This window comes from Sarcophilus harrisii, chromosome 4 (assembly GCF_902635505.1).
Source record: "Sarcophilus harrisii chromosome 4, mSarHar1.11, whole genome shotgun sequence".
Taxonomy (NCBI): Eukaryota; Metazoa; Chordata; class Mammalia; order Dasyuromorphia; family Dasyuridae; genus Sarcophilus; species Sarcophilus harrisii.
In genome coordinates this window covers 117,187,288-117,212,372 of record NC_045429.1, presented here as the reverse complement: position 1 = coordinate 117,212,372, position 25,085 = coordinate 117,187,288, and the positions used below count along the sequence as shown (strand labels likewise).

The window sequence follows — 25,085 nt, the reverse complement described above, 5'->3', positions numbered from 1 at the left end:
AAAGAGATGTAGGCCAGTCTGTGGGACAATACACCTCTTTTTTGAGGAGTACCTCCCAAATCTGATTACACTTACCAAGGGGAGACATCAGGCAGAGATAAGTGAAGAAAAGAGTTTTTGGAGAAGGAACTCTTAACAACTTGAAAAGCAAGTAGAAAATTGGGAAAAGCATCCATGGGATGAACATCTTTATCCCACAGGCAACTGAGATCCCCTGTGCTCTATGGATAACCATTTTGGCCATTGTGTGGAGAACGTGCTGAAGAAAGAAGATCAGAGAAGCAGGGAGAACAAGAAGGCTTTTGTAATTGCCCAGGTAAAGTCAGGAGGACCCAAGTTAAGATGAAAGGCCTAGAAAATGAGATAGGGGATGAATATAAGTTGGAATTACCAAGACTTTTATTTTATTTTATTGGATAAGGGAGGTGAGAAAGAGGAAAAAGTATTGAGGATGAGTACTTGACTGTGAACCTGTTTGACAAGTAGGATCATAATGTGCTTGACAAATAGCATTAAGAGGAAGGTCAGGTTTAAGAAAACATATATTAAGTTCTACCTGGGATCCAGGTAAGCCTAAGGAACATCGAGGTGGATATGACCAGAAGGAAGTTATTGATATGAAACCACAAGATAGGAGAGATCTCTAGTAGTAGGTTAGTACGCAGATTTGGGAGTCATTAACATAAAGATGATCATTCAAACTAATAGGAGTTGAAGAGATTATCAAGAGAAAAATCAATGAAAAGAGAAAAAGAAAGGGGCCTAGGTTAAAGCCCAAAGTTAAGACTTTCCTCACAGGAAGGAGATGGATCTTGGTTCAACAGAAATTAAGAAGCAATAGTCAGACAGGTAGGAGAACCATGGAAGAACAGTGCAACAAAAACAGAAGAAGAATATCTACGAATCAGCTGATGGACATTTATTAAGCATCTACTATGCACCAATTACCAGAAAAGGAAATGGCAACCCACTCCTATATTTTGCCAAGAAAACTCCATGAACAGTATTGGTATGATATAGTCCACAGTGTCACCAAGAGTCAGACACAACTGAACAATTGAATGACAATACAACAATGCTGTAGGCCCTGTGCTAAGCTGAAGGAATATAAAAGAAGGCAAAATACAGAACCTGTTCTCAAGGAACTCACAATCTAATGGGGGGGGGGGAGGGAAGAGAAGGACAACATGTAAACAACCATATATAGCATAAACTGGAGATAATAAATAGCAAGAAAGCTTCCCTCTGTTGAAGTAAGGGTTTAGCTGGGACTTAATGGAAAGCCAGCAAAACCAGGAAGCAGAGATGAGGAAAGCATTCTAAACACAGGGAACAGACAGTGAAAGTGCCAGGAGTCAAAAGACATGGTGCTTGGTGGAAGGCCCAAGAAGGAGACCAGTGTCAATGGTTCATAGAATACATGGTCAAGAGATGGAGAGTAGGGAGAGTTATAGGTAGAAGACTGGAGGCACCAGAGAGTGACTATAGTTTATTAAAGTAGGGAGGTGACATGGTTAGCCTATGTTCTATTAAGGTCACTTTGACTGGAGGATGGACAGACTTGTGGAAGGTTATTGTAATTGGTAAGAGAAGAAGAGGGTCTATCAATGAAGATAAGGGGATGTGGACAAGAAGGTTAGGAAGGCAAAATTGAAAAGTCATGGCAAAAGATTTGATATGGGGGAATGAGAGAGTATAGAGAGTTGAGGATGATACCTAGTTTGTAAGCTTAAATGATTAGAAAGGGACAGTGGTATTTCAACAGTAATAGAGAAATTAGGTAAAGAGGGTGTGGTTTCTGGGAGGAAGGGGAAATTATGAATTCAGTTTTATACTTCTTGGGTTCAAGATGTTCATGGGAAATCTAATTCAAGATATCTAAGATGCAGTGGGAAATGTGAGACAAAGTCAGCACAGAGGTCAGGATTAGATAAGCAGATAAGTAAAGAATGACAAGCATAGAGATGACAACTGAATCCCTGGAGGCTCACGATATCACAAAGTGAAATTGTATGGGGGGAGGAGGGAGGAAGGGCTCAGGATAGAGTCCTGGAAGGCCCACTTAGATAAGATGCACCACAAAAGACTGAAGGAGCAATACAGGCACGAGAAGAACCAGGAGAGAACAGTGTCCAGAAAACCTAGAGAAGAGGAGCAAAGGAAAAAGAATGATCAACAGTGCAGATATCTACAGAGAGGTCAAGGATGAGGCCTAAGGCCATCAGATTAAGCAATTAAGAGAACTGTAGGAAGGTTGTAGATAGCAGTTTTATTTGAAAGATAAGGCCAGAAGCCAGATTATAGAGAGTTAAAAGTAATAAAAAAGGAACGGAACTAGAAGTACCTAGAGTTTGGTCACAAAAGGGAGGAGAAATGTGAAATGATTTAGCTAATGGGCAGAAAAGGATCATGTAAAGGCTTTTTGAGTATGGGGGAGACAGACATATCATAGACAGGACAGGAGTAGCCTGATAGGAAGCCACAAAAGAGAAATGTGAGAAAGGGGATGACAGAAGGGCAGCAGAGGCTCTGTACTAGTTTCCTGCAAAAAAGTGTTATAACCTGACTCAGAGAAAAGGCATAATACTACTATTGCTATTGCTACCTCTCACCTTGCTCTGAACCAACCACAGCCTAAAAATGCCAGGGAAAAGCAAAGAAAATCCTAAATTGCTATAGTTGGAAGAAGAAAGGAGTTGTGTAAGCTGTGCTACTTGGCTGGAACAGCTTTTCCAAGGTGATGAAGCTGTGTGAATATACATAAATCATTCACATGTTGAATATTCTTAGGTTAGGGAACCCTATAAGCTCTCCCTACACTTTTGATCCATTTGCTTTTTTCTCTCTCTTTATTTACAACTATAACTACTCTATTCCACTGATTTTAGTTTCTTATGGCAAAACTCTACAGTCACTCTCCTAGCTTGGAACAACAAATCAACTCCCTATTACTGTATTCTGAAATTCAGTTTCCCACAAAGACAAAAAGGGTCTACTGACTGAATAGTGACACTGAACAAGCAATATTTAGAATGTGTCTCTAAAATCCTTTTCCAAAGTCCTCAATAAACTGCAATTCTTTAAAAAAAAAAAAAAATAACTTCAAGTCCTATTGGGAAGTTTCCTATTTCTGAAAAAAGGTAATTTATATGTCAATGATTTTATGCTACTACATCTATGATTTTTAACACATAGGGACATTTGAACTAAAAAAGAAAAGTATTTGAGAAAAGATAAAAAGAATGATATTTATAGCATGTTAAATAACTGCATGTTTTTGCAAATAACAGCTCAGGTCATTGTCACCAGTAGAAATTGCTTTCAAAATTAGTACTGTGTTTGAAAACAAACTATTTTAAATTCAACATTTTTATTCTTGAAATTACACATATATATCTTTTCATTGATAGTTAAATTACAAATATTTTCAAATTCATTGCTATCTTCTTATTTAGAAACATATTTGGTTCAAACTTAACATTTTATGGATTATTCCAAAAATTTATGTAAATTGAGAATCTGCAAATCAAGAATTGGTTTAGCATATGTTTTTAAAATTATTTTATTTTCAATTTATGGAATAAAGCACTTCTGTAACATGGTATAATTTTAAAAAGATACTTGCGATATGAAATTGCAAATCTGCTTACTATAAACCACTTCCTATTCCTTATAAATATACAACAAAATTATCATTTAAATTTCTTTTTTTTCCTTGCTTAGATAGCATATGCTTTTCTATAGTTAAATTTATTAAGCATAATTTAGGTGAGCTGTTTTTGTCCTTTATGGCTCAGAGCTTCAAATTGTGAAAAACAGTTTTAGAAACTCAGAGTAAGTGGGCTATGAGTTTCTAAAACAAAGCAGCTTTAAATACTGCTACAGAATATGGATTTGACTGGCTCTAAGAAAAACCAAAGCCTGAAACTAAATCTAAGGAACATATAATGTCTCAGAAATAAGTAAAAGTTATATTTTTATGGTATTGTTTATAAAAGGTATAAAACAGATTCAGTAACAATATTTAAAATATGTATATAATATAACCCTTAGATGATGTTCCACACCTTAAAATATTTTTTCAAATTTCAGTTATTTTTAATCCCCTTAAGTAGCCATACTTACCCCCACTGGCGTATTCCATTACTAAATACAGTGTCTTCTCTGTTTCAATAACTTCAAATAATTTTACTGAAAAAAGAAAATTAGAAATATAATTTCATAATTATCAGGAAATAGTTTTATTTATAGTAATCACGTAAAATCAAGACAATAAAATAAAAAGTCACAGAAGTCTGAAAATCAGCTATCATATGCTATCATTTACACAAAATGTTACATGTTCTTTTTTGATTGAGGGGGGAAAAAGAACTGGAATTCCTGCCACCCAGGATTTCATTCAAAAAATTGTTTATACAAAATATATTATTGATAAATATTGTACCAATTTTTTTGGATCAAAACTAGATATTAACCTTTCTTTAATATAAGTTAACCTACCAACTAAAAATAAACAAAATGAACATTTTTTCATGTGTATTATGCACATGATAATGCACTAGATGGTACACTTAAAAATGGAACTGATTTTTTTTAGTCTCTGAAGTCTCATTTGTATTTTACAGTCTTTAAAATGTTAAAAATAATACTCAAGAGAATGTTAGCTATGGATCACTGTCATAATTTCATCACTATTTTTAATCTTAAAAACATGTTCATATTAAATCATTCTAAGTATTTAACAAGTGACAATTTAGGTCAAAATTTTTAGTTAAGGTCAAAAGTAATTAGCATAATAATTAAATGTAAGCAGCCTTCAAATAAACTGATAATCATGAGTTCAGAATTAAATATACAGAAAGGAAAGAGAACTGCAGATCTCTAAAAGTTAAAACCAAAATGCTAGTGAAACAGAAATTAAATTGCAGGATCACAAATTAATGAAAATAGATTATAAAATTAGATCTGATGCCATTATACAACCATTAAATGGGAATGCTTAAAGATGGTATTGATGGGAGCCACAAAAATGAGAAGGAATGATAAGAAAAGAATACAAGTTATAGGAAGAACAAAGAGGAAAAGAGAAAGCTAACACAATGTGATGTAAAAAACATTGAATTTGTACTTAGATAATTTGAGTTCAAGGCTTGGCTCTTCATTTGTGAACAATAAGAAATTTGAGGGAAGGAAAGGAGAAAAGCAAGAAAACTAGCCCACTATATGTAGTAGCTTCAATAATAAACTGGCTTTTCTCTCTTCACTACGATCTCAGTCTAAGCATGGGAAGAAAGGGCAGAAGTATATCCCAGCTCACAGTAACCTTGACTTCTACATTCTGAAATAATAAATGTTTAGCATAGTGCTTGGCACATAGTAGGTGTTGAATAAATATTGACTGATTATGAAGCAGAGTTGGGGCGATTTTTTTGATTTTTTCTAGAGTGTATTTTTTACTCCAAGGAAAAGTATCTTTTGGCATTAAACATTACTAACCCTCAGCGAATTAGTTAACAGTAAGGTATGGGAGCTCAAATGGGCAACATATTTCATGCCTACAGACCTTTCTAACAATATATAACCTTCTAAAGACACCAGAGTGGAGAAGTACAAGTACAAGTGATCCAGCTCTGGGCAAAGCCTGGGGGCAATGGAGAAGGAATACAAGTTCCTACAAAATTAAACAAACAAACAAACAAACCTTTAATAGCCAAGGGGTTAAAGAGAAGATCTAAGAGAAGATAAGAGGTGGCAATTTCTTAATTTCTCTAATACAGATACTGCAAAGTGTACTCAGCACTTTCTGGAATATCTTTCAGTGGAACATCTGGCCCCTTCACTGTTACTAAGAGATGGCATTGTATAACGAAAACAGCAGAAGACCAGTTTTTAGCACTTGTTCCTTTTAGCAGGGTAAAGGTAGACAAAATTGCCTCTGAATCTGTTCAATCACTTATAAAATGAGAATAATTATGCTTGTAACTACCTTCCTCACAGATTTGTTGGGAGAAAAAATGATTTGAAATACATACTCTGTAACTATAAATATAAGCTATTTCAATTTTTTAGTCATGATTTTTAAAATGCAATTTTAAAAGATTAACTATTTTCATTAAGTATCTACTTATTAGTCATATTACTTATTTAGAGGCAGCTGGTGGAATAGAATGCCGACTTGGGAAAGGGCACTCAGGAAAACCTGCGATCAAATCCATTCTCCAAAAGATATTACCCAGGTGATAAGAATTCATTATTTGACAAAAATTGCTGGGAAAAATGGAAATTAGTATGGCAGAAATTAGGCATGGACCCACACTTAACACCGTATACCAAGATAAGATCAAAATAGGTCTATGATTTAGGCATAAAGAACGAGATTATAAATACATTAGAGGAACATAGGATAGTTTATCTCTCAGACTTGTGGAGGAAGAAGAAATTTGTGACCAAAGATAAACTAGAGACCATTATTGATCTCTAGATCAATAGATCTGATTACATCAAATTAAAAAGTCTTTGTAGATATTACCCAGGTGATACTGGTTAAGTTCCTTAATTTTTGTTAGCTTCAGTTTCTTCAACTGTAAAATGGGGATAATAATAATATCTACTTCAAAGAGTAGTTGTGAGGATCATAATTTTTTAAAAAGTACTTAGCATAGTGTCATATAATTATTCCTTTCCCTTTCCTTATTTAGTACTTACCAATAAATGAGATATCAAAAAGGAATAATATGGCAATGCAACTATTTATAAATGTGTTTGGAAATAAAATGTTTATATTTTTTGATCTATCTATCCATTCATATACTTATTAATCTATCTCAATAATCATACTGAGATGGGATGGGGATGGAGATTATGTAATGTATATATTTCTTTCTAACCCTCACTGACCAAGTAGACAGAAGATACTGAATAAAGAGCTGTTTGACAATTATTTGTGAATTTAGTGATTTTATAAGATGCTTTAATTTGTAGGTAAACCTTAAGTTTGCATTAATCTTAAAATGATTATTTTAAAATTTCTTACATCAAAGATTCAAATGGTTATGAAGATTATTACAAAGGAATTTCATGTACTAATAATTTTCTATTAAACCTGAGCTGTTGATAGGGATTATTAATGAGCCCAAAATACATGGAATTACAAAATTACCAAGAATTAAAAAGCTATTTTTGATAATTCCTTAAAAAGAATATCTAAAACTCATATAACCTCAATTTGTAGAGATTTAACTAAGAGATACAATGTTATATTAATAGTAAGTAGACTGTGTTTACATTCATTATTTTCAATATAGCCCATTTACCCACTTATTAGCACTTTCTTTTAAAAAAATAAAACAAACACTTTATTTCTAGATTCTCCATACTAGGGGTGGGGAATGTGAAAATCATTTGGTCTGGTTCTGCCAAGGCAAAGGCAGGTGACAACCTCCTACAGCTTGAGTTCTTTCAGCTAATATTTTTGTATGGTCCATGGAACCTTTGGCAGAAAAAAGGTTCCCCATCCCTGGTCTACAATCATCTTTTTCTCTTAGATCAACAATACATATCTCTAAATTCTATCTCCTTTATCCGATAAAAAAAAACAAAACAAAACCTTATATGTCTATAAAGTAATAAAATACATACCTATACTGGGATGATTCAGTATCTTCATTATTCGTACTTCTCGAAATAACTGTCAAAGAAAGTAATTATTTAAATACTTTTTAAAAAAATTTAAATATCTCATTTGAATACAAGGAGTTACACAGGCATATACAATTGGAATAGATTAGTTTACAATATATTCAATATCACAGTATTGAACTAGGTAATCAAGAGATTTCATCACTGTTCCTAATTATGCAAAAAACTATGAACAATCATTTAAATTGTCTAAAACTGAGTTTTCTTATCTTCCAAAATGATGATAGATGAGATAATTTCTGAGATCTCCTCTAGAGATGACATTTTATGATGTAATATGTACATACATTATTTTTTAATTCAGTACTTTATATAATTTAATCTGTAAATGTACTTCTAACACAAAACTAATGAACTGTGATGGATAGAAAAAGCCCTAAACTTGACACTCGACTTTCAGGTAATAAAACACTCTATTCTCCAAGCCATTCTGGTTTGATAGGATTTCCTTCATCTTATGGATTTTTCATTCTGGGATCTATGACATAAGTAATACTAGAATATGCTTCTGGGCTTCCTAAAATATTCTTGCCAATCATAAAATGAAAACTGTTAACTTTATTTCTTTGAGTCTTCTGAAAACCACCTTTTTATAGTTTTTGACCACTTATTGATTAGGGAATGACTTGAATTCTTATATATTTGACTCAGTTCTCTACTGGCCTTTATCAGAGAAACCTGCTGTAAATTCCCTCCCTTTCCACTGCCCATTTTTCTACTTTCTTTTTACCTTGGCTCCATTGGCTTTATTTGTGCAAACTTTTTAATGTAATCAAAATTATCCTTATATACATTCCTCTATCTAATATTTGGTCATAAATTCTTCCCTTATTCATAACTGATAAGTAAATCTGCAGACAGATTTAGAAGTATTTTATATAGTTATTTTAAATGGGATATCTCTATCATTGCCAGACTTTAGAGCAACATACAGAAATGCTGATGATTTATGTGGTGGTATTGTTTTTTTTTTTTTTTTAAACATCCTGCAACTTAGCCAAAATTGTTAAATATTTCAAATAGTTTTTTAGTTTCTTCTCAAGAATGTTCTTTTACTGTCTGGTTACAGTTTTCCTTGATAACTTCTTGAAATACCATGTCTAGACTCTTATTGATCATGGCTTTCAGGTAGTCCAATAATTCTTAAATATTCTCCCCTCTATTTTCCAATAGGATATTTCAGATTTTCTTCTATGTTTTCATTCCTTTGATTGTGATTTGTTTCTTCATGTTTCCTAGAATCATTAGCTTTCATTTGCCCAATTCTTATCGTTAAGGATTTTCTTTAGTAGTTTTAACACCTTCTTTTCCTTTAGGCTAGTTCTACTTTTTAAGGACTTCTTTTATTCAGTGAATTTTTTTTTTTTTTTTACTCTTTTCTCATTTAGTCAATTCTGTTTTAAAAGGTTTTTCTCTTCAATAGATTTTTTTTCTGCCTCTTTTACTAAGTTGTTGACTCTCTATGATTTTCCAGCACCACTCAATTTCTTTTCCCAATTTCTTTTACTTTTTAAAAAATCTACTTTTAAAATCTTTTTTGAGGTCTTCTAGGAATTGTTTTTTGGGTCTGTGCCAATTCACACATATAAGTGTTTTGACAAGGCTGTCCTCTTCTGTGTTTTGATCTTCCCTGTCACCACAGTAATTTTCTATGGTTACTTTTTTTTTTTTAATTGCTTATTTCCCCAGCCTATTTCTTGACTTTTAACTTTAAAGTTAGACTCTGTTTTAGAATTGAAGGGGCACTGTCCCAAGTTTCCCATTTTTCATGCTGATGTTTTCAGAGCAAGTTCTGGAGGAACTACAAGTTTTCAATTCTTCCAAGGTGATATGATTTAAGGAAAGCTATGTTTATTCTTCTGGTCTGTCAAGCACTATTTTCCATCAGTCAGTCCCCCCTTCCTTGAGACTGCCAGTGCTTCCTTCTCCTTGTTCTGGGACTGTGATATAGGCAGTGCAAGGGTCATGAACCAATGCCAGTCCCCTGTAATCAATCCTCTGATTATCATCTGTGGGCACAGAGCTCCGGAAGCTACAGCCACCATTGTGCATGTCCCAAAGACCCACTGCTGATTTCCAGGGTCCCAGCATTGTGCTCCACTCTCACTCTGGTGAGACAGACTTTTCCTGTTGACCTTCAAAGTCAGTTTGGGCTAGAAAATTATTTCCTCCCAATCTTTAGTTGGTTCTTCAGCTCCAGAATTCATTTTTGGATCAAATGTTTTAATGTTGTTAGGAGGGGAGTTAGAAGAACTCAGGTCCTTATCTTTACTTCACTATATTGGCTTTGCCTCTCCCCTGTCATCATTTTTTATTGTATAATAATAATATGACGTCACATACATATATCTTAATTTGGCTAGCCATTCCCTAATTGATGAACCCACCCTCAGTTTTTAACTCTTTGACACTATGAAAAGAGGTGCTATATTTTTGTAAATAAGGGTCTGAAATGGAAATCATTTATGTGTAGACCTGTAAGCAGTAACACAATAGTTAAGATATACACAATAATAGGTGTTTGAGCAGTTTCAAATTGCTTTGCCCAATGCCTAGACCAGTTCGCAGCTCTACCAACCATTCATTAATGAATAATGATTTCCTATAGCCCCTCCAGTTGTCATTTTCCCTTTTTGTCAATTTTGTCAATATGATAGGTCATTTGTCAATATGATAAATGTAAGGTGGCGTTTAAATTTTTAAATTTGCATTTACCCATTTATTACTATATTAGAGAACTTTTTCATGTAATTATTTGTAATTTGGATTTCTTCTTCTGAAAAATGCTATTTATATCCTTTGATCATTTATTATGTAGGGAATGGTTCTTATTTTTATAAAACTGACCCAGTTTCCTATATATCTTAGAAATAAGACCCTGAGTATTTTTTCCCATTTCTATTCTAATTTAAGCTGTATTGATCTTTTTTTTGGGTACAAAACCTTTTAAGTTTTATGTAATCAAAATTGTCTATTTTGCTTTCTTTGAACTTCTCCATGTCACAAGGTCATGAATTCTTCCCCTATTCACAATTTCTTCCAAGTTTCTCTAATTTGTTACCCTTTATGACTCAATTATATACTTATTTAAAGTTTTTCTTGAGAGTCTTTTACTTTTTCCAAAAGTATCTGTCAAATGAAATCTGCCATAATATCTTGGATATGAGTAGCTAATACTACTATACCAGCTTGCTTCTGTATATTGTGCAACTAATCTTTATTTCTTACCCAAGAGCAATTATTTTTAATGAATATGACTTTGTAGTATAGTTCAATATTTGGTGATGCACTGCATGCCCTTCTTTCTTAATTTTTTTGATTTAATTTCTTTGATATTCTTGATCTTTTGTTCTCTAGATGAACTTATAGTATATTATAACGGTGAATAAAAGATGTATTTAATATTCTGTTTTCCTGCATTTGTTTGTGAGCTTTTTAGGTCCTGATACATAATCAATTTTTATGAAGGTTAACTTTTTATTGACAGAGCCCATGCCTGGGTAATTTTTTAACAACATTATCCCTTGCACTCACTTCTGTTCCGACTTTTCCCCTCCCTCCCTCCACCCCCTCCTCTAGATGGCAAGCAGTCCTATACAAATTAAATATATCACACTATATCCTAAATACAATATATGTGTGCAGAACCGAACAGTTCTCTTGTTGCACAGGAAGAATTGGATTCAGAAGGTAAAAATAACCTGGGAAGAAAGACAAAAATGCAAACAGTTTACATTCATTTCCCAGTGTTCTTTCTTTGGGTGTAGCTGCTTCTGTCCATTTTTGATCAATTGAAACTGAGTCAGATCTTCTCTTTGTCAAAGAAATCCATGTCCATCAGAATATATCCTCATACAGTATTGTTGTTGAAGTATACAGTGATCTCCTGGTTCTGCTCATTTCGCTCAGCATTAGTTCATGTAAGTCTCACCAATCCTTTCTGTATTCATTCTGTTGGTCATTTCTTACAGAATAATAATATTCCATAACATTCATATACCACAATTTACTCAACCATTCTCCAATTGATGGGCATCCACTCAGTTTCCAGTTTCTGGCCACTACAAACAGAGTTGCCACAAACATTTTGGCACATACAGGTCCCTTTCCCTTCTTTAGTATCTCTTTGGGGTATAAACCCAGTAGTAGCACTGCTGGATCAATGGTATGCACAGTTTGATAACTTTTTGAGCATAATTCCAAACTGCTCTCCCGAATTGCTGGATGTGTTCACAATTCTACCAACAATGTATCAGTGTCCCTGTTTTCCCACATCCCCTCCACATTCCGCATTATCTTTCCCTGTCATTCTAGCCAATTTGACAGGTGTGTAGAGTTGTCTTAATCTGTGTTTCTCTGATTAATAATGATTTGGAGGATATTTTCATATGGCTAGAAATAGTTTCAATTTCTTTGTCTGAGAATTGTCTGTTCGTATCCTTTGACCATTTATCAATTGGAGAATGGCTTGAGACATGGCCCTCTTCAACAATGAGATGAACCAAATCAGTTCCAATAGAACAGTAATGAACTTAACCAGCTACACCCAGCGAAAGAACATTGGGAGATGACTATGAACCACTACACAGAATTCCCAATCCCTCTATTTTTGTCTGCCTGCATTTTTGATTTCCTTCACAGGTTAATTGTACACTATTTGAAAGTCCGATTCTTTTTACACAGCAAAATAACTGTATGGACATGTATACATATATTGTATTTAATTTATACTTCAACATATTTAACATGTATTGGTCAACCTGTTATCGGGGGGAAGGGATGGCGGGAAGGAGGGGAAAAGTTGGAACAAAAGGTCTTGCAATTGTCAATGCTGAAAAATTACCCATGCGTATGTCTTGTAAACAAAAAGCTATAATAAAAAAAAAGAGAGTTGCTGTAAATATTTTAAAACAACAATTCTTTTCCTTTTCCTCTCATCTCCTTGGGAAACAGACCTAAGAGTGATATTGCTGGGTCAAAGGACACAGAAAGCTTTCTAACTTTTTGGGCACAATTCCAAATAGCTCTCCCAAAATGGTTGGATCAGTTCACAGTTAAACCAACAATATATTAGTGTCCCAATTTTTCCATATCCACTCCAATATTTGTTATTTTCCCCTTCTATTATTTTAGCCAATCTGATAAATGTGAAACGATATTTCAAAATTGTTTTATTTTGCATTTATGTTATTAATAGATTTGAATAATTTTTCATGACTATATATAGTTTTGATTTCTTCAACAAAAACTGCTTGTTCAGAACTTTTGGCTATTTTATCAATTGGGAAATGGTTCATATTCTTCTATATATTTGAGACATGAGGTCTTTACCTGAAAAACTGCAAAATATTCCCCTCCCTTTATACCCTCTTGTGTCAATTTTCTGCTTTTCTTCTAATCTTGGCTACACTGGTTTTATTAGTACAAATCCTTTTTAATTGAATAATATCAAAATTGTCCATTTTGTATCTCACAATGCCATGGTTTACTCATGAATTCTTCTATCTTTAAGTTTGATAGGTAATGTATACCATGTTCTTCTAGTTTTCTAATTGTCTATGTCATATAACGATTTTGTCTTTAATGGTATAAGATATTGATTGTACCCAGTTTCTACCGAACTGCTTTCCAATTTTCCCAACTATTTTTCTTTTATCAAACAGTGCAATCTAGTCTCAAAAGCTCAAATCTTTACATTTTTCAAACACAAGTTCACTATAATCATTTACTACTGTGTATTATATATCTATTTAGGGTTTTGTTGTTCATCAGACATTGCTTTAATTTTCTTTGGTTGATGATATTTAGAGAACTTTATAACCACTTTTATGTTTTAATAATCATCCAATTTTCTTTCTAATTTTGGCATTGTCTCTATTGATTTATCTGCTTGTGCTCTAGGTTTTTAATTTGAACTTTCTTCCTCTTAAAATCTTTGGTAATTTTAGCTTTTTCTCTTCATATTTCCTCACTTTTTTGATTCTTCTCCTTTTTATGAGATGTAGCCTGCAATTTTTCTTCAGTCTTCTTCCTTTTAGGGATAATTTCTTTCCACTAGTCTTGATCTCTGTTCCCAGTAACTTCTGAGGGAAAAATCTCCATCTAGATTTCAGCCTCCTTTCTATCAGGACTAGCATGGCCATAGTTCTGCTTCTGGTTTTGCTTTTCTAGTTGGCCTAAAACTACCATATTTTACAGGCTTAGAAGAGGGTATATGGATATTCTTAGTAAAGTCTCTGCACTTAGAGATTTCCTAATCAGGGGCTGCCTGGGTAGAAGAAAAGCCAGCTTCCCCTACCCCTTACACACAAACATATTCTTTATATGACTAGGCAGAAGCAATCTGTCCAGCATGTTACAATAGTTGAGGAAAGACAAAAAGTGGAAGAGTATCAGCAAAGTTTCTGAGAGAGAAATCACTGGGTTCCAAGAATCCAAAGGATTTGTATGTTTACCTTGCCTGAGGGGGTAAAGTTGGAAGGGGAAATGATTATTAAGTGCCTTAATAATGACAGTGCTCCAGTGTTAAATAATAATTAGATTCATTGGTTTCTTCTTTTCTTTTCCTGGGAATTCAGAAGCAATTTTTCTACCACTGATGTAGAATTCCTCTTTTAAGAAGATTTAAGAATTAGTGGAAAATGAATAAAATGTTGAGTCTACTATATTATTGGTGAGATGACCAAATAGGATTTCATTTTATTTTACTAAGAAAACTGAAGGCATCTAGTCCCAAGTTGCCTCTTGTCCAATTATCTTCATTAAAAAATGCTTAACTTCATCTTCCAATCTGTTCTCTTTCCCCAGTTTCTAAAAAAGAGGTATCCTTCCTTCTTGCCAAAATCAATCCTTCTATTAATGCTCAATCCCAATTCTCCCCACCTTCTTCAGCATACTGTAAACTCAATTATTCCCTCTCTCCCTAATTTTTACCTTCTCTCTACTAGTTCCATCCTTATTTTATAAATTAAAAAAAAAATGCTTTAGCCTTTCCCACACTTAGAAGAGTCTTCAATAAACCCAAGAATGTTTTCTTATTTTTATTTGTATCCAGCACAGAGCCTGGCACATATGAAACACAATAGATTGCTTATTGACTTCAGACTTGTATTTTGAGGAAGAACATTTTCTCTATGATACTGTTTACATTATCAGTGGCGTAGCCTGTAATAGAATTCATCCAATTTATTGGATTCCAAATGAAACTAGTATTTGCCTGCAAATTCCAAAAACAAAAACTAAAGAACTAAACTTTAAAAAAAAACTAATCTTAAAAAAAGACATTTGTAGAATAAAGTCTCTTATAATTAATAATAATGTTCTAGAGTTCAAAATGAGAAAAAAAACACCACCACAGATGTGCTTTGTTTTTCATGCTGAACATATAAAATGGGTTAAAGCACATGCAAATATTTATATTTTCATGATCTAAATCTAGAAATATATTTCATATAATCTAGAAAATACAGACACTTATAAAAATTCTATAATAATTTACTATCATCTTAAATCTATGCAGTTTTGTGAATGAAAAAATTTTATGGATAATATACCAAGATAAGGGAAGTGTTTTATTAAGCAAATATTACTATTCAGTTACTAATTCAGTGAATGTTATTGAAAGCTATTTGTTCTCCTCATAAGGCTTTTTTCTAAAATGCAAAGAAAAAAAAAATCGTGGTTTTATACTAATGAAAAGTAACTATCCTTGGAAATATCAAAATATCACAAAAAAACTAAGACATTTTAACCAAATAATTTTCCCTTCTGAATCACATATAATAAGTATTAAAACATGCTATAGCATTTTTAAAATTTGTAGACTTTATAAACTATTAAAAAAGCTGAAAGTAAATAACCAATCAACATGCTAATTTCTAGGCATGATGTTTTTAAAACAAACTTTTTAAAGCTGAATACAAAACTTCCTAGAACAATTTAAAAAAAAAATCATTTTAGAACATTAAAACTATTAATTTTGCACTTTCAGATAATCAAATTATTTTTCCATAACTATTTTGCCCCAATAGCATTAGGCATGATGTTTTTAAAACAAACTTTTTAAAGCTGAATACAAAACTTCCTAGAACAATTTAAAAAAAAATCATTTTAGAACATTAAAACTATTAATTTTGCACTTTCAGATAATCAAATTATTTTTCCATAACTATTTTGCCCCAATAGCAATCTAAAAAGAATATGGGAATCATGACTAATAATATTTTATTTAATTTATACATTCCTAATGAATTGAGGCTTAAAAAATACTTTAAACGTTTTTCATGGAAAAGGAAATCCATTAATGAATCTTGGCTTTAGTATACTTCTATAATTTTAAAACCTACCATTTATTCCAAACAATAGCCCATCTGGTATCCCAGAATCCACTCTGAATCTAAGAATAACTCACTTGCAGATTTCCAAAGATCTGCAAGATACTAGCTAGCTGCTACATAACTTTATAGAATGATAATCAATTTGAAATAACAAATTTGGGTCTCCTTATTGACAGAAATCCTGTTGTATTTTCATATATTGTAATGTTTCAAAAGATTGTTTCTAATTTTTCTAATATTACTCTTGATTGAAGCTCAAGGACCTCTTATTTGCAGGGATAGTAGGGTATTATTTCATCTTTTAAGAAAAGAAGGTAGAAGCTAGGTAAAGATGGGCTCATTCCTTTAGCCCCAAATAATCCACTCTTAAGAACAGAAGTTCTCTACTTCCTTCTACTTCTCAACTATACCTGAATACTTATTTAGATTATATTTCCATCTAAAGGGATCAGGGAAACAGAGTGATTATTTCAGGAAAAAAAAAAAAAAGGGAAAAAGATGGAACATTTGGTAGAAGTCTCTTGGGAAGGCCTAACTAAAGCTATTCAGAAGTTAATGAAAGAACTTAAAAGTTTTTTATAGTGTAATAGATTGTCTTAAATATTCAAGTGGCTAACAGATTATTACCTTCACCTCATACATAATTAAAGAGAAACAAGAATTTTTTTCTATTTACATACCAAGTCTTATTAATAACTAAGTTAATATCTGTTTTGTTTGTCATTCACTTTAAATGTTAACATGATTTCATGCTTCATCTGAAAAATATCACTTAAATGTTGTAATTAGGCATTCAGTTTAATAACTTTTATCAATTAGTTATTTTTAGCTGAGGAAAGAATTTCATGCTTTGTTATAAATGTTTATGACCCTATCTTAAAAGTACAAAGTATACCAGGACTAGTTGGCAATTACCAAAGGACAAAAATAAGAAACACAACTTCCTAAGTTTCCATCAACTTAAGACTGTCCCTGGCAAATTTATAACAATATTCTGACAATGCATCAACAGACTGCAAATTCACTAAGGCAAAAAGCTGACTATGAGGATTATTTTAAAATGCAAGTAACTTTTATAGAAGTGAAGGATTTCTATTTAGCTTCTGTGCTTCTCCAGTGATAGGAGGTACTCTCATTACTTCAAAAGGAGAGGGTTAAAAAGAGGCATAAAAATAAAAATGCAAAGACCCCCTCAATTTTCCTGCCTTAGTTTCCCTGAATTGTTCTGCCTCAGTTCCTAATTGTTCTGCTGAATCTTGCAACACCACTCCTCCCTCCTAATCATCATGATCCATCTAAGGAGAAAGATCTTCTATCTTAGACATCATGACCCCAGACCTTCCCTAATTATCAGACTGTCCGGTGCCTCCTCCCATTCTGTCATTATTCTTGATCCCAACTCATCACAATGTCCAGTGCTTCCCCCCACCCTGTTAGAACTGGAGAGTCTGTTCCTGCTCTCAGTGCTCTGACTCCGCCCCACCTCCATCTACGCCCTGGAAGCTTGGAGCCCCATGCATACATGTCATTGAGAACTCTCGCTGGCTGCTGGATGCTGGATTCTTGGAGACATTAGTCTCGTTCAGCTCTAGGACCAAACCATGAATCCATTCGGTCCCAGTAAATCTCTCCCTTTCAAATAAAATATTAAAAACTCTTTAATCGCCATCTTGCCTCAGTTTCTCTGGCATCACAAATGCTCATGAATAGCGTCCTTGCTTCACAAAGACTCGGCTACTGACTCACTCCCATTTTAAACTATGTACTGAATGGGACCGAGTGCCATGGAGTGGGTCAGAATGCAGGCCTGAGTTTCCGGAAGTCATGTGATCCCTATTCCTAGAGGTCTGTAGGGCAGAAAAAAGGCAGAAAAAGTCTAAGCTTCAGGAAGTTACACGAACCACAGTAAGTAGAAAGCACTGGTCAATGGTTACTTCCCTTTCAGTCCATCCAATGAACTCAAGTCTTTTGTTATTTAACCAGATTCACCAGGGCCAGGCACAATGCTGGGAGATAGGAGCTAAGAGACTCTGGGTCTGCTCTGCTGGCGGGTTTGGGCCTCTCTTTGCAGAGGACCTCATAAATGCTTTCTGTTTGTATCTGAAGATGCCTCTGAGTGGTCAATCTGGGTAAGGGAATGTAGCACCCGCCCTACACAGTTCTAACAGCACTGATAAAAAGCTGGACTAACATGACTTCACTCTCTTTCCACTTGCTCTTGTTGACAAACTGATGCTTTTGAGATAGCTGGTTAAAGGTAGAGAATAATCCATGGACAAAGAAAAAAGGGAAACCAACAGTTATCTAGCAAATTTTACCCCTAAATTGCTTCTTGAAGTAATCTAATGTTTTCCAACTCCCTGACTATAAAACATGAGTTCTTAGTCCTTTATAGCTCAGTTGAAATGCAAATTTCATTCATTCATTTATTCGAAAATCTCTTAAGTAAAAGGTCAAGAATGTCAAGGGAATCAATAAAAATAGCAAAGGAAGATACTTTTGGAATGTAATTGTGTTAAAAGAAAGGATTAGCAGGAAGGTTTCAGAAAAACCTAGGGAGTTTATGAACTGTTTCAAAGTAAAGTAAGTAAAACCAGAATATTTACACACAATAACATCAGTAGAATAAAATGATCAATTGTCAACGACTTAGTTATTCTGATCAAGACAATGACCCAAGTTAACTTCAAAGGACTCGCGATAAAAAATTCTATTCACCTCCAGAAAGAGAACTGGTGAACCTACTTTCTCAACATTTCTTGTCTTCTTGTTGTTTTTGTAATATTACTAATATAGAAATATTTTGCATGACTTCACATACATAATGAGTATCATATTGTTTGCCTTCTCAATAGGCAAGAGAGGGAGAGGGACAGGAGAGAGAAAATTTGAAACAACATTCTAAAATATCAATGTTAAAAATAAGTAAATAATTTTTAAAAAAGAAAGAAAGATGTGTATGCCTACTGAAACTGCTGTAACAGAAAAACTTTTCCTTGCTACCAGTAGGGGCAGCAGGGTGGTACAATGGATAGAACACTAGTCCTGAGTCAAGAGGACCTGAATTGAAATCTGGCCCTCAGACACTTACTTACTAGCTGTGTGACCCTGGGCAAGTCACTCTTAATCCTAATTACCTCAAAAAAATAAAAACAAAAGCCAGTCTGAGGCTGTTCGGATTAGCAATAATTATCATGTAGACTTCAATTTTTGTCTTCATAAATAACAGAAAAAGCCACAAAATGGATGGGCCATAGAGTTCAACTATAACAGGGACAGTTAGTAGAGGTCATGGCACTTGTGAGTCCCTGGTTGGAAGTCAACCACCTTGATCAAAGCACCTAGAGCTGGCAAAAGCCATGAAGTGGCAGTACAGCAAGAGAGCAAAAACTGAGGCCAGAGCAAGAAGAAAAGAAGCTACTTCTGAATTCCTTGGCATCACTATTTCATAAACTGATGATAAGAATGAGGTGATTAGCCTATCACCCTTCATAAAGAACATCTACCAAAAAAACAAGTAGTAAACAGATACTTAAAAAAAAAAAAAAAAAAAAAAAACAGAACCAACGTCCAATGTCCAAGTGGACTTTCCTTTTTTCCTTTTTTTCATTTTTTTTTTTTGGCCATGCCTTTATTATTTGAAATTTAAGAGAAAACAATGATATATGTGTTTAAATAAACTAGAAATATTTTCTAATGTTTATTAGAAATTTTAATTTTCCCAACTGAAGTCACTTGTAAAAAAACAATTTTTTGGCTTTTAGTCCCTCAAGACATATAGGATGACAATGAGAATTCATGTCTTTCTTTGTGTTCACATATTTCAGCAATGTGCACAGATACAATTAGGGAATATAGTCTTATTCAGGAACATGTTTAGGTAAAGATAGGATGATAGCCAACAAATATGTATACCCAGATAATTGCTACATTATGACTCTGCTGCTACAACCGTTCTGAGTTTTTTCTTAGTCACAGTCTACTTCAACTAAGCAATCTTCTTTTTTAAATCAAGAAAAACATATAATCCAAGAAGATTAAAGTTCCTCCTTATGGAATGAGTGTATATTCAGTTTCATAGAAGAAAGGCTAAAGTAAAATGATCACATTCTTATCGATCAGAAGTTTTATATTTAACGTAATATCAGATGTATGAATACTCAATTTAAAAGTAATGTGTGTAAGATCAATTGCAGTCTTAAAGAATACAAAACACAGAAACTATAGAGCATTTTACAGAACTGAAAAGCTCTAAAAACTGCCATATCTGACAAGTTCCAAGACAATTCTTTAGCCTAATAATTATAATAAAGAAGGAAGCAGTTGAACACATCTTTCCCAACAAAATGTAAATTTTATGAAAGCAAGTATAAGCATAGCTTTATTTTTGTTTTGCAAACCCAATGCCTAGAACAGGGCTTGGCACATTGCAAAAATTTGATAAGTACTTGTTGATTTATGTAATTTCCTTTATGTAGGATAAAATTCTCTCTGCTTTAGAAGCTCAAAGCCTATTCTTGTCATATATTCTGACAAGGACTGCTAAAAATTGAAGAAAGAACACTTTTCTTTTATCTGCAAAATTTTGCTATAAACATCAAATACTTTACTTTCAAAATTGCATGTTTGTTTTGAAGTAATGTAGTTTTTGTGTTTAAGAATGTTTTTGGGTTACAAAAAAATTCACAGTAAAACGTTAAGTGGACATTTCTTCCCATTGTGTCTTTACCAACTTTTAATTATATGTTGTACTTCAAAGAGAATTAAGAGGTTTTCTTGGCTTCAGTATATAGACTATAGCTGACCATATCAAGACCGCAATGATTGTAGAACTATGAAAATTAACTTTCAATTATATATTTGTCAAAATTTTTCAATTTCAAAACATAGTAGATAACAAAGCCTTGCCTATACTTTCATATCATTCAGATATTTGAACAGCAGATAAAAATTAATGAATTAGGTTATTAAGGACCTACTTTCAAATTCTAGTTATGTCACACAACCTATGAATTCTAGCCAAATTACTTACCTTCTCTGGGCCTCAATTTTTTCATCTATAAAAAGAAGAGGTTGTACTGGATGACATCTAAATTCAGTTCTAATATTTTTATCCTATGATCCTACATCTTTAATAATTATTTAATAAATAACTCATAAGTAAATACAGCCAATAAACTCTCCCTCCATTTCTATGTGGCTTTTAAAAAACTGAGTATGGCATAAACTTGTGCTTTTATCTACTCTTTCTCTATCTCATATGTATTTTTTTCATCCAGATTTATTTTTGTGTAATTGCTGATGGTAACAACTTTCCAGAAGGTGGAGGTCTAGGGACCTGCCAATTGGTCTAGCAACTTATATTTTACTTACACACACACACTCCTCAACTGTCTTACCTTTCATAGTATCTTTAATTAGCAATTTTGGATAATTATTAGTGCAAACACAACACACACACACACACACACACTCCTCAACTGTCTTACCTTTCATAGTATCTTTAATTAGCAATTTTGGATAATTATTAGTGCAAACACTATCTTTTCCCCCTTTCAAAGTCATCTTGTTTTGAGGATGTAGCTTACATTTAGAGTTGGCTTATATTCAGTTTCAACATACTGTATTTTAAAGAAATTATATTTATACATTTTTTGAAACAATTAATGTATTTTAGTAGCATCTTCAATAAGAAACAGAGATTGTGAAGTGAAGACAGTATACTGCCTTTAAACAATATTCTTATTACTGACATTTTGAAATAAATATTTACCTTTTGTAGACTGGTGGGATTTAGCTGAGTTTTATCTATTATTTTAACTGCAACCTGAAAAAGAAAATCATACAATTTTTAAAGACTCTTCTAAAAATAAATACTTATTTGTTAAATGCATTAACCACATAAAAGTCTTCAAAAATAAGACTACCTGTTACTTCTTTCTTAGTCTAGAGAACTAGCTGTTCTCATACTGTGGACCTCTATTATTACAAAAAAAGTCTAGAAATTTCTATACATAACAAACATTATTTTGATTTTTATCATCAAAAATATGCAAAATTAAAAATTTTATTAGATACTTACTATGTTCCAGGTACTGTGTTATGTGAAGAGTATATGAAAGGTAAAAATGAAATGGTCTTTAAGAAATTCACATACCACTGGCTAAATTCACTAAATTAGCAAAATGTTTTCCACAGAATAAACAGTGCCTCACACATACATTTATAAATATTTTAAATGTATATATGGGTGATTTATGATATATAAAAATATTCATTTAAGAGCATTATTAATGTTTTATCATCATATTGTTTTTTTAATCAACCAATGGACACTAACAATACAATTATCATTGTGGGAAAATGCAAAATATTTTATTTTAGAAAGGAATTCTGATGTATGAAAAGATTGGAAACCTCAAAACTAGGTACAAAATTATTTTTATCCTTTAATCTGTTAATAACTTGTAAATGTATATGTGCAATTAACGTTTGTCTATTCCTCATTCATTTCAATTGGAATCAAAGGAATATAACACTTAGTTTTAAATTTCTGTGTTTTAGATTAAAACCATCCTAAATCTTACTGCCTGACCACGTTCTTGCTGACTAACAAGTATTTTCATGATTCTAAATCTTCAATAGGTTTCTGAATATTAATTCAACAAAGTTGTTATTTGGGATGACAGGCTTATTTATGTATGACATGATTACATAATAGCATCAATAAAATCAATAAGATGAAAAACATAATACAGGCAAAGAGAAAAACAAAAATCATTTAAACCTTTAACAGGTAAAGCTTTTAACAATGTTCTAGAAAAATCTTCAAAATATTATGAATATGATCTATTCTTTAACCCTTACACATTAAAGTTTACATTTCAGTTATATGTATATATATACACATGTATATATATATATATACACATATACATATATATGTGTATACACACACACACACACACACACACACACACCCCACACACACACGGTTTTTGTTTGTTTGTTTGTTTTTGCTGAGGCAATTAGAATCAAGTGACCTGCCCAGGGTCAAGTGTCCAAGACCAGATTTGAACTCAGGTCCTCCTGACTTCAGGACTAGTGCTCTATTCTTTGCACCACTAGCTGTTCCAGATTTTTATAATTTCATAAGAAATTTTAGACCTAATTATAAATTAAATAGGAAAAGTATGCTCATTTTAAATAAAGACTGGCTAGCAGTTTCTAACAGATTAAAGTAGATTCAGAACTTAAAACTGCAATCTGCTTCTTAAGCAACAGTTAATAGATGGAAATTACTCAGGGTGTACTCCTGTCCCAAAAAGGAGGAGAAAGCATTGTCAAGCAAGCATTGTTGCTTTAAGCAACAAGAATGAACAGGAGCTGGTGTAAAGTCTAACAAAAGTTCAAGCAACAAGAGCAAATACAGATCCCAAAGGACTATAAGTAGATATGATATAAAAGAACTTCCTACTCTTCCCCACTCAGAATCAAAAGTTCAAATTTAAAGCCATGATATTCATCAGTTCACATAATTAAGAGTGGACTATTTTGTAGCTTTCATATTTCCCCCAACAAGACAGCTTTTTGAAGAAATTTATTAAAAGGTCTAAGGAATTTTAAGAGAGTCTTAAAACTGAAACTTACCTCTCTACCAGTAAGAACATGTCTTGCCAATTTCACTTTGGCAAAATTTCCCTTCCCTATTGTTTTTAGCAAACGATAATTTCCAATGTGAGGCTGTTCATCTGTAGCAGACGTAATGGAATTTCTACACCGTGGTATGTTTTGTCGGCTACTTGATTTGGTAGGCTGGATGTGTGGTTCAGTGTATCCATCAACAGATGTATGCTAAAAAAGAAAGTTATAAAATTTTATGTTAATTAATGACATTAAAAAAAAATGGCACCATTCCTATAGGCCCAGTTTTGCCCACACTTAGACTTTATTGTCTTGAGCATGTAACATATAAAGAAATCTTATGTTTAAGAGGTCAAGGACATAGTATCAAGGTCATTTTTGTTTCTGATTCTCATAACTGACATTCTGGCAATGTCATATATTCTGACACTAAACATTCTCTCTCCCTGGTTCCTGGTTTCTATTTCCAGGCTCTCCTGTCTAAATCCTGCACTCAAATCCCTATAGCTTTGTTCCTCAGGTTTATTAGTTTGGTATCCTGATCTCTCCTGTTTGAGCACTTTAATGCCTTTAGCTATCTATAGTTCTTTCTTCCTTGCATTGATCTCTAAGCTCTTTAGATCATCCCATAAATTAGGCATCTTAGCTACTTCTTTCTTTCTGTGCTCATCCTGCTTAGACGATGGATTCTGGTTCTCCACTTCAACGAGGATCCTAGATCCTAGAAAGCACCTCAGAGTCTATTGTGCCAAACACCTTCATTTTACAGGGAGGAAACTATGATTACATAGGTCATAAGCATCAATCAGAATTTGAATTCAAATCTTCTGACTTCAGAGTTGGTGCACTACACTGAACCATATATCTGGGCAACGAGGATAAAACTTTTAATCAGGGTGGGGCACAGAACCTCAAGCTGTCTGTGGATAGAATCTTAAGAGTGGCAGAGCCTCAGAAATTTTCGATCTTTCATTTTATAGATGAGAGAAATGGTGTGGAGAGAGGATAGATGATTTGCTCAGAATATAAGAATTAGAGGCAGAATTTGAACTCAATTCTGAGTCCTCAGAGGGGATGCATCTAGAAGCTAACAAAATAAACGAGATAAGAATAAAGAATCATTCAAGAGCTTTCAGATTACATTCTTTCTTCAGCACAAAGCTTGCTAGTTGTGTCACTTTTGGCTCTCATTCCACCAACATTTTGCAAACCATCAGAATACTTATTAGCTATTATTATTACTTAGGAAGGTGAAAAATTATATAGTCATTTTAGAAAGATGTCCCTCAAAATCACCTTTCATTTTTGGTACTTGAGAGTTTATCCAGATGATTCTTTTTACCTAGAACTCAAATCCTATGTCATAGAACATCACTTTATTCTGAGAAAGAAGACACTTTTCTGACC

The 25,085-nt window shown here is 33.1% G+C and overlaps 1 protein-coding gene across 8 annotated transcripts in view; it reads right to left on the bottom strand.

Annotated features, from left to right (window-relative positions):
* Positions 1–25,085, bottom strand: part of MARK1 (microtubule affinity regulating kinase 1) — a 130,389-nt gene that overhangs the window by 58,787 nt on the left and 46,517 nt on the right. For all 8 annotated transcript variants that reach the window (XM_031937393.1, XM_031937396.1, XM_031937394.1 and 5 more), the window contains exons 2-5: positions 23,685–23,888; positions 21,808–21,861; positions 7,639–7,687; positions 4,126–4,191 (exon numbers count right to left, since the gene is read on the bottom strand). In XM_031937393.1, the coding sequence (XP_031793253.1) occupies positions 4,126–4,191; positions 7,639–7,687; positions 21,808–21,861; positions 23,685–23,888 (373 nt within the window). The remainder of the gene's footprint in view (positions 1–4,125; positions 4,192–7,638; positions 7,688–21,807; positions 21,862–23,684; positions 23,889–25,085) is intronic.